The following is an 18,213-nucleotide window of genomic DNA, read 5'->3' on the forward strand; positions in this document are numbered from 1 at the left end:
AGAACAATGCTTGTACTAGGAGTAATTAATGTTCAGCACTTTGTTGCAATGCTCAACATTTTACTGTATCTAGATAAAAGTTAGTAAAAAAGGTAGGATAGCTGCATAGATTCGTTATCTTTGGTTGATTTTTTTGTGATGATACGCTGACCTCTAAGTTGAAACAGATTATAATAACAACATTGATCTTGACATTAAATACATGTATTTTATCAATACTAGCGAACTTCGCGTTAGGACTGTTGAAGCCCAAAGGAAAGGAACAACAAAGGGAAGAAATTCCAAAAAAAATATTCTAAGTCCAAAAAAAATATTCTAAGTCCACAAAAAAATATTCCAAGTCCACAAAAAAATCTTTAACCGGTACAGGTATGTCAAAATACACCTAAAAATTGGAGGTACCATCCATGTTGTATTACGGAAAAGTGGTCTCGGTTTTTCCCTACGGACAATAATAAAAAAAGTTTTAAAATAAGCTACTTATAGTAACATAAAAGGGAAGTAATTCCAAAAAAAAGTTATTGTAAGTGAACAAAAAAGGAATATGCCAAATAAAAACAAGAGCACTGCAATGCAGAGCAATATACAGAAAACAAAGTCATATATGATCTTTGACCCCCTAAGTGTGACCTTGACCTTGAAGCGAGACATCCAAAGCATGCGCTCTGCACGTCGTCTCGATGAGGTGAATATTTGTGTCCAGTTACTTTGAAATTCTTCAAGGGGTTCAAGAGTGACAGAGCTGACACGAAATTGCTAACGGACGGACGGACAGACGGACACCAGGGGTATAACATAATATATCTGTTCGGGCATATAAAAAAGAAACATCAACCAGAACTAGTTTGATCATTGTCCTATCACGATATTCTTAATGGTGTTTTCTTGGTGTTCTGGTGTCTGCAAATCAATTGTGTAAATTAGCTTTTTATTCTGGATGGATAAGTTTTGATTTACTAGTATATTTTAAAACAGCATATTCGTTTTGTGTTTTAGGGGCAATATGTGCGAGACTATTCACATGATGGAGAATACAGATTATATGGGTAACGCGAGTTTAATAAGAATGAACGAGTTTAATAAATTCAATGTGGTAAGACACAAATGTAATATTCTTTTTATCAGAAGTAAAATTTTCATACTGAAACATCAAAAATTCTTCTTTCTTAACCTATTATAGCCAATCATTTTTGACCAACGTTTTTTTTTTTTGCATACCAGACGGGGATTTCCGGTATTTTACCGGTGCTGGAAAAAAACTATCTTACACACCGGGGTGTAAGATGACTCTAGTGCTGTATATGACGTATTAAGGATAACATATATGTAGCAGATTTATGTAGTAATTTATATTTTTTTTTTTTTAAAAAGGGAATAAAAGTCCAATACCTCGGCATTCCTCCTTGTTCCTGATTGCATATATCTTGATTCAAAACACGTTATTTTATCAAAAATTCATAATTTACGCTGCAACCGATAAAACAAAAACCGGAACTAAACATTGTTATTTGTCTCTGAAACGTCATGACGGCTTTCCTGTTTGCAAATCAATTGTGTAAATTAGCGTTTTATTCTGGATGGATAAGTTTTTATTTACTAGTATATTTTAAAACAGCATATTTGCGCTAGTTTCCCGCGCTTTGTTTAAAAACGTTGCTATAGGAAATAGTTCTAAAAAGAAAGCCGTTCGATTGATTTTATTATCATTTCTTGAAATCGGTATGCAAGAAAAAGAGTCTGTTACTGGTTATAGGTGAAGATGGGAATATTTGGCTCTCGGGTAACTGTTTAAGCGATAACTCGGCAGGAACCTCGTTACCGCCTAAACAGTTATCTTCGAGGCCGGAAATTCCCATCTGCACCTACAACCAATGAAAGAATCTTACATTCTATTATTAAAACGATGTTAGCGTCCAAGCTTCTATAGGTTAGAGATCACCAGTTGTTTTCCCATAGACTTCCACTTTAACATTATAGCGTGTACGATCTTCCATAAATCGAAACATGTATATATGATAATATTTTTTTTTCAAGAACTATATTAGTTCAATCAAAATATCAGACGAGAAACATATGAATAGTGATACTTTATTTGAGTAATTTTCTTGTGAATGAGATGATCTCCTGTTTACATCGTTGGCATGGCAGGAAATAAATCGTCTGATAAACACATAGATCTATAATAAATTACTGTAAACGCAGTAAAAATATGAAAAAAAATATCACTTTTTGGGTTTGTTTTCATGACCGACCAATTAGAATGGACAAACATTACCTCATTCCCAGGAATACACTTACCATATTCCCAGTAAGTTCCCTGCAAACAGTAAGTTCCCTGTACTTTTTTGAATTGGTAGTCTCTGACCTTCATTACACTTGTGTAATACCAACATTACGTAATGACTTTATTTCATTTCCGCGACGTCAAACATGTGATAAAAGGTTATTTTATCTTCCATTTGATAAAGGACAGACATACTGGTACACTAAGATTGACTGAAAGTGAAATAAATATAAGATTTTTTAATGGAAAATAAGAGTTATTTGAAACCAAATGTATTTTGTTTACAATGAACACAATCTTTAACTTTGACTTTTTAATCTGACTACTATGAAAGATTTTATGGACTGAAAAAATATGAGAATAAACAATGATAAATATCCAGCAGATAAAGTCACGTTTCAAAAACGCAACCTCTCCAAAGCGCAACACAAATTGAGCAAACAGAGCAACACAGTGGAGCATCGCCTTGGAAAGATCAGTGGCAAAACCAACACTGCCGAGCTTAAACTGGTTTATGCTGTGCACCTAACCACCTCACTCTTACTCCCATCATGTCAGTAAGGCGATACAGCATAATTTTTATCTCTGTTTTGTTTCTGGTCCCATTATATTGAGTCCGAGGTGTAAATAGGCGATCAATTTGCATGAAAAAAGCATGCAATTATTCACACCGTCGTGAAGACACCGATTTCTATTTAAGAGATTTATAATAAAACATTCCTTTTGATAAGGAACCGTTTTTCCCTGTTTATCAAAAACTGAATTTGATAAGTTATGATGAAACGCGTTGACACAATATTATTATGAATATAAATTAAACATTTAGGATTTTATCATTTTTATTATTATGCACCTGCTATGTTTTTTTTTTACAAAAAGACTGACTTTTCATAAATATTGAATAATCTTTTAAGCGGAATTCGTGTATCCCAGAAGTCAAAGCTGGTATTTTAAACTCTGATTACATTCAATGTGCACGTGCAACACTGTCTGTCTAGACTGAACACTTAATGGAGTTGTACATAATTGATAGAAAGAATTTCTTTTCTATTTTTTATTTGTTTCTACATTTTGACACAAAGAAACTCTATAAAAACAGACATTAACACATGCTCTAATCAGGGTCAACACTTTGTCGGTTTTAATTTTTGAAAGCGTAGGAAATCTAAGCACTTTGTCACACAATCTTGTAATGCTGCACCATCAGCCTGGTTGTAGTCACGAAATGAAGTTTCGTATTCTAACTAAACTAAACGTATTTATTTCATAATTTGACAAATGTAATAAATTACATACAATATTGAATAATTGCAATGGTAGAATTGACTAAAATGGATTCCCTCCTTGTAGATAAATAACATGCAATGGTGGCAAGCGTTGAATGTGCAACCATAAATAGATGTATATTACATTGAAATCAGCTGCTTTTATCTAATTACAAAGTTAAGAAAAATGGTGTATAAATACAATTTTGAAATGTTGCGATTACAACGAGTACGAAAAGATTAAAAACTGAAACTTATTGATAAACGCCTATTTCTATACAACGACATATTTATACAACTAATTTAATAAGCCTTAAAATATGAATGATGAAATGTAAAAAAACTCACAGAAATTTAAAAACTAACATCTGCTGTTATTGCATTTAAAACAATTATCAAAAAATGTAAAACAGTGCCATAAAGTCTCTAAAATACAGTGTCTTAAGATTTTGTTTGAATGTATCAAGCGATTCACTTTTGCGTAGTGCTAACGGCAGTTTATTCCGCAGTTTTTGATCAATAGTACAGAAACATCTATCATTGAATGTTTTACACTTGTTGGAACAATATAACGACATTCAGAATTTTCTGACGATCTCAAACCTTGTCTACTAGGAACATACTCTGCGAGCAGTTCTGTTAAATACGTAGGTGCTCTGCCAATGTGACAGCTGTACATGAAAGAAAGGATCTTAAACTCAGTCCTTGTTTTTCACAGGCAACCAATGTAAGTCATACAATGCTTGTTTGGAACTGTCAAATTTCTTCCTGTTAAGGACAAGTTTTGCACACATGTTTTAAATTTGAATATACCTAGCATTGCACGTCTGAGAATTTATAGTAATGATCGATGTCTTTGTCTTATGTAAAGTGAGTTGTTTATACCTAAACTATTACACCTCTACCATTGGATACTGGACTAGTGCTAACTAGCAGAGGGAAACAACTAATGTTGTATAGTTATGTCCTAGTATAGTAACCCAAAAACTGAGTTTAGGAGAGAAGTAGTTTCGAGAAGAAATGGTTATGACTGGTTTGACTGAACGTACCGAAAAAGCTAGAGCTGTGGTTGAATCTCCTTGATACATACAGCGTTAAATATCTGTCTGCTTGTTTTGTTGCACACATCGTCGCAGTAGAGTATCCGCTAGAGGTTTTATATTGTCGAAGCGCTCTGCTTCCCGTATCGGGTAAGCTGGGACAAATGCACAGATGATAGTACGCTGTTTCAATGACACCACAAGTACAGACAAGAATTAATAATGTTTTGCTGAAGCCTCTGTAATTACTTTTAAGACGGGTATACAGGACCTGTGCTCGCCGGGCACAATGATAAAACAGGGTGGGGTTTTGGTTTGATTTGGGTTTGTTGGTTTTTAGGTATGAAAGAATCCAGACTTCAGCCTCGCTGGGTAATAAGATAATTTAGTCACGTTATGAAGTTCTAGAATAGACGAGCGTAGCTCTTGTTGTTTGTAAGCTTGTATATGAGTAAGCACCTGTGGGAATATATTGAAACTTTACACACTTGTCGACGGTGATGATCACATGTCCTTGAGCCCTGTTTTCCAAATTTGCAAAGGTATACGTATTTAACTTTTTCGACTTTAAAAATTTTGGTTAAGTTTTTCTAAACCACTAAAGGGAATGGATTGAAACTACTTTTGTATGTATGTTGGTATATCGGAATGTATTGAAACTTCACGCTCTTGTTCGCCACAAACTTGTTCACTTTGATGACAAGACATGCACTGCACAGATTTCATAACTCTATTTGGTATTTAGTTCCCCTTTTCAACGTTGTAATGTGTTTTCTCATTAAGCATCATATAATTCAAAATTGTTGCCCCTTTTGTACCTGTTTATGTCATTTTTCATTAATTAACCTTTTTCTGAATAGCCGAGTGTGCTGCTATCATCCGATTTATCTATTCATCTTACTTTAGAAACGAGGCTCAGCTTGTGTTTTTCGGTATCTCTTGTTTCTCTAAATTTCAGTTTATTGGGCATTTGATAATTACAGAACATTTGTTGCAAGGCAAGTCAATTATCTCATAAAATGTACAACATGACAGAAAATCATATCCATAAAATATATCAGTGTAGTAAAAAGAAGAGAGACAACTCCATGTTATTAAATATAGGTGTATATTTATGGTCTGTAGATTTATCCCCCATTATAACATTTTCATAGTAAGGTACAGCTGCTAATGTTAGATGATGAGTTTACTCCTCTGTTCGAAGAATAGATAAAGCTATTGCACTTTCCCATCTGTCGTATTCAGGTCCCGCTTTGTTTCAGATTTTTGTTTGATTAATTGGAGTATATGGAAAATGTTTTAGCACTTAAACTTTATCTCTGTTATTACACGATGCATTTCCTTCGAACAGTTGTTTCTCGTCATCATCATCACCACGTGGCCCTTCAGCCATAACTGCCGCTCCAACATTTCACGAATTCTATGTTTTATTATTGTTTTTATGTGGAGTCATAAACCTTCTTGGGATTTCAAAATATTACAAAGTATCAGAACAGTATGTATTCAACTCCTCCTACAGATTCCATTCAGCTGAAATGAAATTTGGTATACGCCTTCAACATGAAGTTGACGTACGCATATTTTCAAGAATTTCAGAATTAAAATCTCAGACTGATTGCACGTTTCTTCAAATTGTAACATTGCACAATGCTACTGTCGATATGCCTATATCGACCGAGTGACTGAGGTCACTGATCTCGAACCACTTACTGATGTAGATTCGAAGTCTTGATTTGGATGTAGCATTCTTCAAATGAGCCGCGTCATGAGAAAACCAACATAGTGCATTTGCGACCAGCATGGATCAAGACCAGCCTGCGCATCCGCGCAGGATCCATGCTGTTCGCTAACGGTTTCTCTTATTGCAATAGGCTTTGAAAGCGAACAGCATTGATCCTGACCAGACTACGCGGATGCGCAGGCTGGTCTGGATCCATGCTGTTCGCAAATGCACTATGTTGGTTTTCTCATGGCGCGGCTCAAATGACACTTTATTCTAAACTAGATATTCATACATCTGAGAGGCGAAGATTACTGCAAAAATATTCAGTAAAAGTTCAAATAGACTGAAGTACTGTTTTCTCAAAATTTGAGTTACAAAAAAAAAAAAAAAATAAAAAAAAAAAAATTGGAACATGAAAGACTGCCGTTGGTAAATATAGGGTTACATGTTACATTTTTTTGTGATTTTCATGGAATTATAAAGCAATGTATCTATACGATATACGTTCAGCTTGACCTGCGGTAGGGGGTTAGAAGGGTATGTTTCTTTTTCAATGAATTAACGCTGAAGAACACCAAACTGAGTATGCTTGGTACCTAATTACAAACACTATTTGAAGTATTTAGCAACCTATGAAGTAGTTTTCTTTAGATGAAAAGAAAGGCGAGCTAATTTTGATGGGCAACTCAGGTCTTATTTTGCTGACAGTGGGAGATCTTGGATATCAAACTATATAATTAAAATAAATACTTCATTGAAGTGTCGATGAATTTTATTCAAAATTCAGAACTTCTCCATAAAACAACATTTGGAACATACGAAGAACAAAGGAAGAAAGAAAAAAAAAGAAAAAAAAAGAGAAAAAACGTAGAAGTAAAATAGGCTGCATCTCTTCAGTGTCATCTGAAAATAAATAGATAAACAGATTGGTCAACAGCTTTGGGAATATACTGAAAAATTATCTTGTTACTCGCTATTTCGTCATTTCAGCGTTCAACTGAGGCGACAATAAGTCAACTTGTTCTACAACTACTTAATAGCACTATCCGAGTCATGTAGTAGACAATACATGCTAATGTATAGGTGATCGTGACTTGGGTTTAAACTGTTATCATTAGTCAAATGAAAAGTTAGGCATTCTATGTGAACTATTAAGAGTCAAGCTACATTCGTAAGTATTCTATGATAAACTATTAACAGTCAAGATACATTCTTTACATTCGAAAATATTACGTCGCATTATAATGTATGATCTTGCTACTTACTTGGTTTAAGCCTTGCCAGATGGTACCCAGGGTGCATCATCCTTGTCGTCTGCGACGGTTCCATATTTCTCTGCAACAGAAACGTGAAAATACATAAGAGAGACATATTTTGCCACCAACAGTCAACCATAATATCGTAAACTAATCGAGCGTTTATTCAGTTCAAGTGATATTTTGTTTACCAACTTCTGTCAAAGACTAAAAATTCTTTCTCAAAGGCCTATTATTCTGACAATCCCGGTCTTGATCTTTTGAAATTGCAAGAAAGGGCATGTCTGAAATGACAGGACCTGACGAATATTGGATTGTTGAATTGGACAGTCCAAGGGGGCTTTGGACCATAGGAAACTGGTCTTTGATTGCTGGACGAGATTGATTTGGAAAGCTTTACCTGACAGTATTGATTTGCTAGGCGAGGCATGTTTTGGGATGCCTTGCGATGCAGTTCTCGAACAACTTGACGTGTAGGCTGGATTGCTAGGTCTAACGATACTGGACGGGGCATTTATTGGACTTCTCGATAGGTGACATAGTACAAAGTTTACTTACGCACGAATTCTACGCCTGTCCTCGATTTGTTTAACTTGATTGCCGATTCGTTGGCGTCTTCCATGACGATGTTGCTCAAACTGTCAGTCACAGCAATGTCTGCGATGTCTGAAGTTCAACAGAAACCTGATATAATTTTATATGAAAACAAAACGAGGATTTTTTAAACTACACTAAACAAGATCACCCTTTTGGTGATTACATATTTCAATTTGGCGAAATGGACAGAAATGAAAATATGTTACAATAAGTAAGAAGTACATCCCAGTTGAAAAGCCGATTCAAAAGTCTAGTATCAAATTCGTTGATTTTTAGTTCAATTTTAAAATTGACCAATGACCAAGGTGATGTTTAATTTAAGGAAGACATCATTGTATTGAGCATAATCTTCCAAGAAAACATGCACTTACGGCTGATAACGCTTGAAGTCAGGGAAACGTTGTCGTCTGCGTTCACAGTGATTATTCTTGTGTTGCTAAGCAATTGATCCTCAGACTTCAATGTGTCGGCTGCTGTCTGTATAATCCTTGCTACGTAGTCCCCAACTATATTGTAAACAAAGCCAATCTTATAATATGTATAATGTCATCAGAAACGCATACAATTAACAAGATTCCTGCATTTATGTTGTTTCTAGTTGCAAACAAAATTCAAATTTTAGCGTTTTTATGTCCATGCAAAATGTTCACGATAAATTTCATATATGTGAGACAGTGTATATTTTCAAACCATTAGTACAAATATTTTTAAAAACAGCACAAAAAAGGAATGTGTGTTTACAGCTTGTGTTTTAAAGTAGAAACATGAAGATATTAAAATATTTTACAGTATAATTTGATGCTGTAAAAACTCTGTGGAACTATTTTTCAAGAAAAAAAAGGAGTACCTTGTCTGTCAAAGTCTTTGTCAGTCACATTTCCAACACTCAGTGGTTCATCTGCGGATAAAAAAGGCATCACTTACAAAATAAATTAAGGGGTATTTTACGAGATATACACAAAAGCAGAAGCTGAAATCAAGTTAAATACGATTTCATATAGGCTAAGTGTTTACTCAAAAAATGCATGTATTGTCCCATGTGCGTGGTTAGGAAGGGGCGTTGGGTAACAAAGTGAGGTAAAGAGTGATACATTTTCGGGTTACGTTTAGGGTCCAAATTAGGATTTTGATGATTAGAGTCATTATTGAGGATTAGAGTCATGATTTGGTTCGTTATATTCTATCAAAGGGTTTTGGAGGGCTCGAACACGTTACACGTCGTACAGTAACATGCGTTTACCGAGTGCACCATGTTGCCCACTACATTCGTTTAAAATTTCAAATCAAATTATACGTTCATTTTAAAGTGTAAGTAGTTTAAACAATATTTAAAAAATATGTTTTAAATGTTCTCGTAACTGAAATACTGGTGAAAAACGGCGCTGGACCCAAAACAAACAAATAGAACAGAGAATTCCTACAGCTATCCGTACAAGCATGTCATCCCAACCATTCAAAGTACATATTTAAATATAGATCTTTATATGATATAACTAAAATCACAAACCTGTGACACTGTTTCCAGCAAGTATGTCAGGAATCACTATGTTGGATCTGCGTGGTGTTTTAGACAGCACCATATCTTTTGTTCCAGTCTCATTTAAGACACTGGCTGGGTCGACTCTTTGACCTCTTCTTGCGTAGAATCGGCGGCGGAGTCTGTTGATAAACCGAGCCCACTGTTAGAGAAATTAAAAAGCAGTTTTTTATTGATGATTATATCACATTAGTAATTTAAAACTAAATGTCTGTCATGTAGATGAATGCAGTTAGATTTGTTTTAGCAACGACTCTTTACAAGATACAAAACAGTCTTTTCATACAAAGGACATAAATAAAACAAAATATTAATATATGTTATTAAAGATTTTTTTTCCGCGAAGTAGAAGACTTTATGACTATAAAGTCTTTCTTCTTTTCAATCTGTGATGTATATATTGAAGTATATATATGTATTACTGGGAAAAATATGATAGAGTAATAGCAAAAAAAAAGTAATAAAATGCGTATGTCATTTTATACAGAAATAATACAGAAACTTGTTTTATATATTGAAACATTTGATAAGCAGAATGACTGTCATAGAGCTTCTAAAAATCAGTGAACTCTCACTCTAAAAATGTACATTCACACAATGACTCATTCGTGCTCCTTCATGGACAATAAAAATAATTGAGAAATTCTTAACCTGACAGAAGAATGTTGTTCTTAAATGTGTGTTTTTCTTTTACATAACGAAGCTCACTTACCCTTTCATTACACGCTTCTTTTAGCCTAACACACCAGGTAAAACAGCCAGATTTTTCTCCGGCCATTGTGAAACAAGTTTACAATACCAAGATGTAGTGTGCGGTTGCTAGTGGGCAACGTCATGTTACGTCACGTATTGTCATGACGTTTAGACGTCGGCATTATGGAAAGTCTATTGGCTGTTTTAAAACGAGTCAAACATTTCTAATAACAATCATCTTAACTTATCAAACTGTCACCGGAATTACTTCCAAAATTAAAATAAATAATTTTGGTGTCAATGTATAAAATTCGCGTATAACTTGCGATTTTATCTGTTTTATGCTGATGCATTTTGTTCTATTTCATCAACAGAAGGTCACCCAGACGCTATGCATACCACCTGTTAAAAATAACAACGAACCGTTAGAATAATTCATTTTTGTAAATTTTACCCTAGACCCGTATTTCATTATCACATTCGAGGGCAAGAATGAAATCTTACTAAAAAATATTATCATACATACATTGAAGGTGCTCTTAAGTGGTTCAGTAACTCGACTTGGGTCGGGTAACTGGACAATGGCTTCTTTAACCCTTACCCTGCTAAATTTCCAAAATGAACCTGTCTATCATTCAGTTTGGACTGTTAAACAAAGGGGTGCTTACAAAAAAGTTACTAACTGAATGGCGAACAGTGCAGATCGTGATTAGATTGCACGGATGTTCAGACTGATTATGATTTACACTGGTCGCAAAGGCAGAATCAATTATGTTCAGCTTGATAAGGGTTAAAGAATACAAAATTAATGCAGACAGAAATTTCTTTACTTTTTTGTTTACTTACATTAAGACCTTTATTTTCAAACTAGAACATGATTTAATTGGTATGTACCTTTTCCCACAATTCTTCCTTCCACACTCAATTCCTGGTCATTGGCGTTCAATAATTTATCTCTGTTTTCTAATGTCGATAAAATTTAACAAAATACATCTCATTATTCTAACTTTTTACTTACCTCTTGCATCATTAATAAAAATGTCGTTACACATACATGATTACACAGAATTTGGTGAAATATGACTAAATCTAAAACGATGCATTTGTACACAGTTATCCTCATTGATAGATGGTATGTGAAGAATATAATATGTGTTTGTAAGCTTTAAAGTCGCTACAGGTAGTCCATATGGGCTATTCTGGAGGATAGTGCAAGGTATAGAAGACTCTCAAATTCCAGAGGCTTTCGATGTTATTTAGCATGACAGATGTAAAAACCCATACGCGGAACTCTTATCCAATTAGTTGGAAAAGAGGGGGATTGAACTCACGACCCTTGGTTTCGTACTCAGATAGTCTAAAATCATTGGCCTACTGCGTTCGCTCTATTTCAAATGCATAGGTTATAGTTTTATAGCAACGGATTACTCAAATAAGACTTAGTAAATAATAAAAATGGAGATATAGCTGTCGGTTGTAATGTTTTCTCTAAAACGTTGCCTAAGTGGCCCATTTACTATACGTTTCCCTATGCATGCATTATTAGGGGGAATCGATACAGTCGATTTTCACGGCGAAGCGACGAAAATCGGTATCGATCCCGCTACGGTAACATGTGAGATACCAAATGAAACCATACTAGTAACTTTCAAATAAAATATGTGTCCTTCCGGGCTTCCGGGACGTGCACTGAGCGATTAACCTAGGAATTTTTGGAAGAAAACGCTTATTCCTTGTGTTAATAAGCGTCTACACAACTTGTCGAACTGCAACGTTCACACATTGTAAACAAGTAATGACAGAAGGGTTGCTTTTTTGCCATATCAAATAGAAGGAATTTTAGTTTTTGTATTATGTGATTATTATTGTATTATTATTATTATTATTATTATTATGTGATGGCGCATACGTCTGTCTGTCTGTCTGTCTGTCCGTAATGAATTGATAGGTAGATAGCGATGAGACGATATGTAGAGCGCTTGAACTGGGTTTGTAGGTCGAAGGTCATGGTCACAATTTGAGCTCAAAGTCCTTAGCATAACTTATTAATCATTCAAGGTATTGACTTCAAAATTGGCATGTAGGTAGGTAGTGATGGAACGATGTGTAGAGAACATATATCTGGTCTGTAGGTTGAAGGTCAAGGTCACAATATTAGCTGTCCTTCATATTTAGTGTCCGGAACATAACATATTAACCAGTTCAAACTTGGGATGAAGGTAGGTACGTTGTGATAAGACGATGCACAGAGGGCATGAACTATGGTGCTATGTCAAAGGTCAATGTCAAATCTGCCCATCATTTTCATGTCCAGAGCATACTTAAAATATTAAAGATATTGACTTGTAACTTGGAATACGGACAGGTGATGTTAATACGATGTGCAGCCTACAACCATCTACATTACATCTCCCCATTAAGAACCCCAACCCCCCCCCCCCCCCCCCCGCAAAAAAAAAAAAATTAGTATAATGCCCTTCAGTGTCCTGTCTCCACTGCCGCACACATTCCCTACACCCCGCCCCACTCCTCATCCACACCGCCGCACACTACCCAGCAAAATTATTTACATTTTGCTTTAATTTTGCTCATGTCTTCCTCTGATATAACACTTCGGGCGTATATTGCCCAGCTTGGCGGAGCTCTTGTTTATCTTTTACGGCTAGCTGAATAGTGTTGGAAAGTGAACCGCATCAACTGAACGAAGTGGTTATTTCCAGTCTAGAGAGAGCCATTGCATTATGAGCGAACATAATTTATTTATAGCGGCAGTGCATGTACACTTACTATAGACAGACAATCGTACATTTTCCATTCAAGTGAAATGAAACTTGGTATACATGATAAGCATGAAGTTAAGATGCGCATGTTGTCAGGACTTACATGTTTGATCATACGTTCTGGAGTTACTAGTATAACCCTTTCTGTACTTTTAAACATTATAACTGCATCAGAACATGGTGAACTCAACTCCTCCAACAATTTACATCGGATAAAATGAAATTTGGTATACACCATATACATGAAGCCGACATTCCACAATGCTACTGTCGATATGCATATATCGAACGAGTGGCTGAGGTCACTGATCTCGAACCACTCAATGATGTAGATTCGAAGTCTTGATTGGGGTGTAGAATTCTTCAATTGAGCCGCGCCATGAGAAAATCAACATAGTGCATTTGCGACCAGCATGGATCCAGACCAGCCTGCGCATCCGCGCAGTCTGGTCAGGATCCATGCTGTTCGCTAACGGTTTCTCTAATTTCAATAGGCTTTGAAAGCGAACAGCATGGATCCTGACATGACTGCGCAGATGCACTATGTTAGTTTTCTCATGGCGCGGCTCAAATGACACTTGATTTTAAACTAGATATTCATATATCTGAGAGGCGAAGATTAATGCAAAAATATTCAGTAAAAGTTCAAATAGACTGAAGTACTGTTTTCTCAACATTTGAGTTACAAAAAAAAAAAAAAAAAATCAAATGCGGAACATGAAAGGCTTCCGTTGGTAAATTTAGGATTACATGTTGCACATTTTTTTCTGATTTGTAAGGAATCATTAAGCAATGTATCTGTATGATATAAGTTCAGCTTAACCTGTGGTGGGGGTTAGAAGGGTATGTTTCTTTTTCAATGAATTAACGCTGAGGAACATCAAACTGAGTATATTTAGCTTGGCATCTGATTATAGATTCGGTTCGAAGTATTTAGCAACCTATGAATTAGTTTTCTTTAGATGAAAAGAAAGGCGAGCTAATTTTTATGGGCAACTCAGGTTTTATTTTGCTGACAGTGGGAGGTCTTGGATATCAAACTATATAATAAAAATAAATACTTCATTGAAGTATCGATGAATTTTATTCAAAATTCAGAACTTCTCCATAAAACAACATTTTGAACAACAAAGAAAGAAGGAAAAAAAAAGAAAAAAAAAAGAAAAAACGTAGAAGTAAAATAGGCTGCATCTCTTCAGTGTCATCTGAAAATAAATAGATAAACAGATTGGTCAACAGCTTTGGGAATATACTGAAAAATTATCTTGTTACTCGCTATTTCGTCATTTCAGCGTTCAACTGAGGCGACAATAAGTCAACTTGTTCTACAACTAAACTGCATTATCCGTGTCATATAGTAGACATTACATACTAGAGTATAGGTGATCGTGACTTGGGTTTAAACTGTTATCACTAGTCAAATGAAATGCTAGAGGCATTCTATGTGAACTACTAAAAGTCAGCATTCTATGATAAACTATTAACAGTCAAGCTACATTGTTTACATTCGAAAATATTACATCGCATTATATAATGTATGATCTTGCTACTTACTTGCTTTAAGCCTTGCTAGATGGTACCCAGGGTGCATCATCCTTGTCGTCTGCAACGGTTCCATGTTTCTCTGTAACAGAAATGTGAAAATGCATAAGAGAGACATATTACAGTCAACCATAATATCATAAACGAATCGATCGTTTATTCAGTTAAAGTGAAATTTTGTTTACCAACTTAGTTTGGAATTTTAAAGACTTAAAATTCTTTCTCAAAGGCCTATTATTCTGACAATCCCGTTCTTGACCTTTTGAAATTGCTAGAAAGTACATGTCATGAATGACAGGACCTGGCAAATATTGGATTGAGGGCTTTGGACCATAGGAAACTGGTCCTTGATTGCCGGACGAGATTGATTCGGACAGGTATTGATTTGCTGGACGAGGAGGCATGTTTTGGAATTTGCTTTGCGGTGCAGTTCTTGAACTACCTGACGGGTAGGCTAGATTGCTAGGTTTAGCGATACTGGATCGGGCATTTATTAGACTCCTCGATAGGTGACATAGTACAAAGATTACTTACGCATGAATTCTACACCTGTCCTCGATTTGTTTAATTTGATTGCCGATTGGTTGGCGTCTTCCATGACGATGTTACTCAAACTGTCAGTCACAGCAATGTCTGCGATCTCTGAAGTTCAACAGAAACCTGATATAATTTTATATGAAAATAAAACGAGGATTTTTTAAACTACAATAAACAAGATCACCCTTTTGGTGATTACATATTTGAGTTTGGCGAAATGGACAGAAATGAAAATATGTTACAATAAGTAAGAAGTACATCCAAGTTGAAAACCCGATTCAAATTCGTTGATTTTTAGTTCATTTTTAAAATTGACCAATGACCAAGGTGATGTTTAATTTAAGGAAGACTATCATTGTATTGAGTATCATCTTCCAAGAAAACATGCACTTACGGCTGATAACGCTTGAAGTCAGGGAAACGTTGTCGTCTGCGTTCACAGTGATTATTCTTGTGTTGCTAAGCAACTGATCCTCAGACCTCAATGTGTCGGCTGCTGTCTGTATTATCCTTGCTACGTAGTCCCCAACTATATTGTAAATAAAGCCAGTCTTATAATATGTATAATGTCATCAGAAACGCATACAATTAACAAGATTCCTGCATTTATGTTGTTTCTAGTTGCAAACAAAATTCAAATTTTAGCGTTTTTATGTCCATGCAAAATGTTCACGATATATTTCATATATGTGAGACAGTGTATATTTTCAAACCATTAGTACAAATGTTTTTAAAAATAGCACAGGAAAGGAATGTGTGTTTAGAGCTTGTGTTTTAAAGTAGAAACATGAATATATTAAAATATATGCAGTGAGCACTCTGTGGAACTATTTTCCAAGAAAAAAAGGAGTACCTTGTCTGTCAAAGTCTTTGTCAGTCACATTTCCAACACTCAGTGGTTCATCTGCGGATAAAAAAAGGCATCACTTACAAAATAAATTAAGGGGTATTTTACGAGATATACACAAAATCAGAAGCTGAAATCAAGTTAAATACGATTTCATATAGGCTAAGTGTTTACTAAAAATGCATGTATTATCCCATGTGCGTGGTGGGGGAAGGGGCGTAGGGTAACAAAGTGAGGTAAAGAGTGATACATTTTCGGGTTACGTTTAGGGTCCAAATTAGGATTTTGATGATTAGAGTCATTTTTGAGGATTATAGTCATGATTTGGTTCGTTCTGTTCTATCAAAGGGTTTTGGAGGGCTCCAACACGTTACACTTCGTACAGTAACATGCGTCTACCGAGTGCACCATGTTGCCCACTACATTCGTTTAAAATTTCAAATTAAACTCACACGTTCATTTTAATTTTTAAAGCGTACATAGTTTAAACAATTTAAAAAGATATGTTTTGAATGTTCTCGTAACTGAAATACTGGTGAAAAACGGCCCTGGACCCAAAAACAAACAAATAGATTAGAGAATTCCTACAGCTATCCGCACAAGCATGTCATCCCAACCATTCAAAGAACATATTTAAATATAGATCTTTATATGATATAACTAAAATCAAAAACCTGTGACACTGTTTCCAGCAAGTATGTCAGGAATCACTATGTTGGATCTGCGTGGTGTTTTAGATAGCACCATATCTTTTGTTCCAGTCTCATTTAAGACACTGGCTGGGTCGACTCTTTGGCCTCTTCTTGCGTAGAATCGGCGGCGGAGTCTGTTGATAAACCGCGCCCACTGTTAGAGAAATTAAAAAACAACTTTTTATTGTTGAATATATCACATTAGTAATTTAAAACTTAATGTCTATCATGTAGATGAATGCAGTTAGATTTGTTTTAGCAACGACTCTTAAAATATGATGCTGTTTACAAGATGCAAAACAGTCTTTTCATACAAAGGACATAAATAAAACAATATATTATCTAAATGTTTTTTTTCCGCGAAGTAGAAGACTATATGACTATGAAGTCTTTCTTTTTTCTTTCCTGATTATTTTTTTTCCAAATCTGTGATGTATATATTGAAGTTTGTATATGTATTACAGGGAAAAATATGATAGAGTAAAAGCAAAAAAAAAAAAAAAGTAATAAAATGCGTATGCCATTTTATACAGAAATAATACAGAAATTTGTTTTATATATTGAAACATTTAATAAGCAGAATGACTGTTATAAAACTTTTAAAAATCAGTGAATTCTCACTCTAAAAATGTACATTCACATAATGACTCATTCGTGATCATTCATGGACAATAAAAATCATTGACAAATTCTTAACCTGGCGGAAGAATGTTGTTCTTTAATGTGCGTTTTTCATTTATATAACAAAGATGTCTTACCCTTTCATTACAGGCTTCTTTCAGCCTTACACACCAGGTAAAACAGCCAGATTTTTCTCCGGCCATTGTGAAAGTAGTTTACAATACCAAGATGTAGTGTGCGGTTGCTAGTGAGCAACGTCAGGTTACGTCACGTATTGTCATGACGTTTGGACGTCGACATTATGGAAGAGTCTATTTGACTGTATTAAAACTGTTCGATGCGCAGAGTAAAACATTTCTAATCACATTTATCTAAACTTATCAAACTGTCACCGGAATTACTTCCAACAATTTTGGTGTCAATGTATAAAATTCGCGTATATACTTGCGCTTTTATATATGTTATGCAGATGCGCGTTGTTGTATTTCATTAACAGAAGGCCACCCTGACGCTTTGCACTTAATGAATGAAAGACATAAAAATATACTTTTATGAAATAAATGAGTTACTTCTAATTGATACTAGTTTATCAAAAAAAAAAAAATAATAATAATAATAATACCACCAGTTAAAAATAACAACGAACCGTTAGAATAATTCATTTTTAGACATTTTACCCCATGACCGTATTTCTTTATTGCATCCGAGAGTAAGAATGAAATCTTGGTAAAAATATTATCATAAATACATCGAAGGTGCTCTCAAGTGGTTCAGTAACTCGAATTGTGTCGGGTAACTG

General features: G+C 35.0%; 2 protein-coding genes across 2 annotated transcripts; both read right to left on the bottom strand.

Annotated features, from left to right (window-relative positions):
- Positions 1-7,150: 7,150 nt before the first annotated feature.
- On the bottom strand, positions 7,151-10,528 carry LOC123537602 (uncharacterized). Its single transcript, XM_045321425.2, has 7 exons — positions 10,415-10,528; positions 9,673-9,844; positions 9,013-9,063; positions 8,537-8,671; positions 8,127-8,234; positions 7,578-7,647; positions 7,151-7,215 (listed from the first exon to the last, which is right to left on the bottom strand). Exons 1-6 carry the CDS (start codon positions 10,478-10,480, stop codon positions 7,583-7,585), a joined length of 597 nt encoding a protein of 198 aa, XP_045177360.2. The 5' UTR covers positions 10,481-10,528; the 3' UTR covers positions 7,151-7,215; positions 7,578-7,582.
- A 3,596-nt stretch (positions 10,529-14,124) lies between these two features.
- On the bottom strand, positions 14,125-17,670 carry LOC123536997 (uncharacterized). The gene is made up of 7 exons (XM_045320528.2): positions 17,552-17,670; positions 16,776-16,947; positions 16,108-16,158; positions 15,649-15,783; positions 15,252-15,359; positions 14,730-14,799; positions 14,125-14,380 (listed from the first exon to the last, which is right to left on the bottom strand). The coding sequence occupies exons 1-6, from the start codon at positions 17,615-17,617 to the stop codon at positions 14,735-14,737; spliced, it is 597 nt and encodes a 198-aa protein (XP_045176463.2). The 5' UTR covers positions 17,618-17,670; the 3' UTR covers positions 14,125-14,380; positions 14,730-14,734.
- Positions 17,671-18,213: the final 543 nt, after the last annotated feature.

This window comes from Mercenaria mercenaria, chromosome 17 (assembly GCF_021730395.1).
Source record: "Mercenaria mercenaria strain notata chromosome 17, MADL_Memer_1, whole genome shotgun sequence".
NCBI classification, from domain to species: Eukaryota; Metazoa; Mollusca; class Bivalvia; order Venerida; family Veneridae; genus Mercenaria; species Mercenaria mercenaria.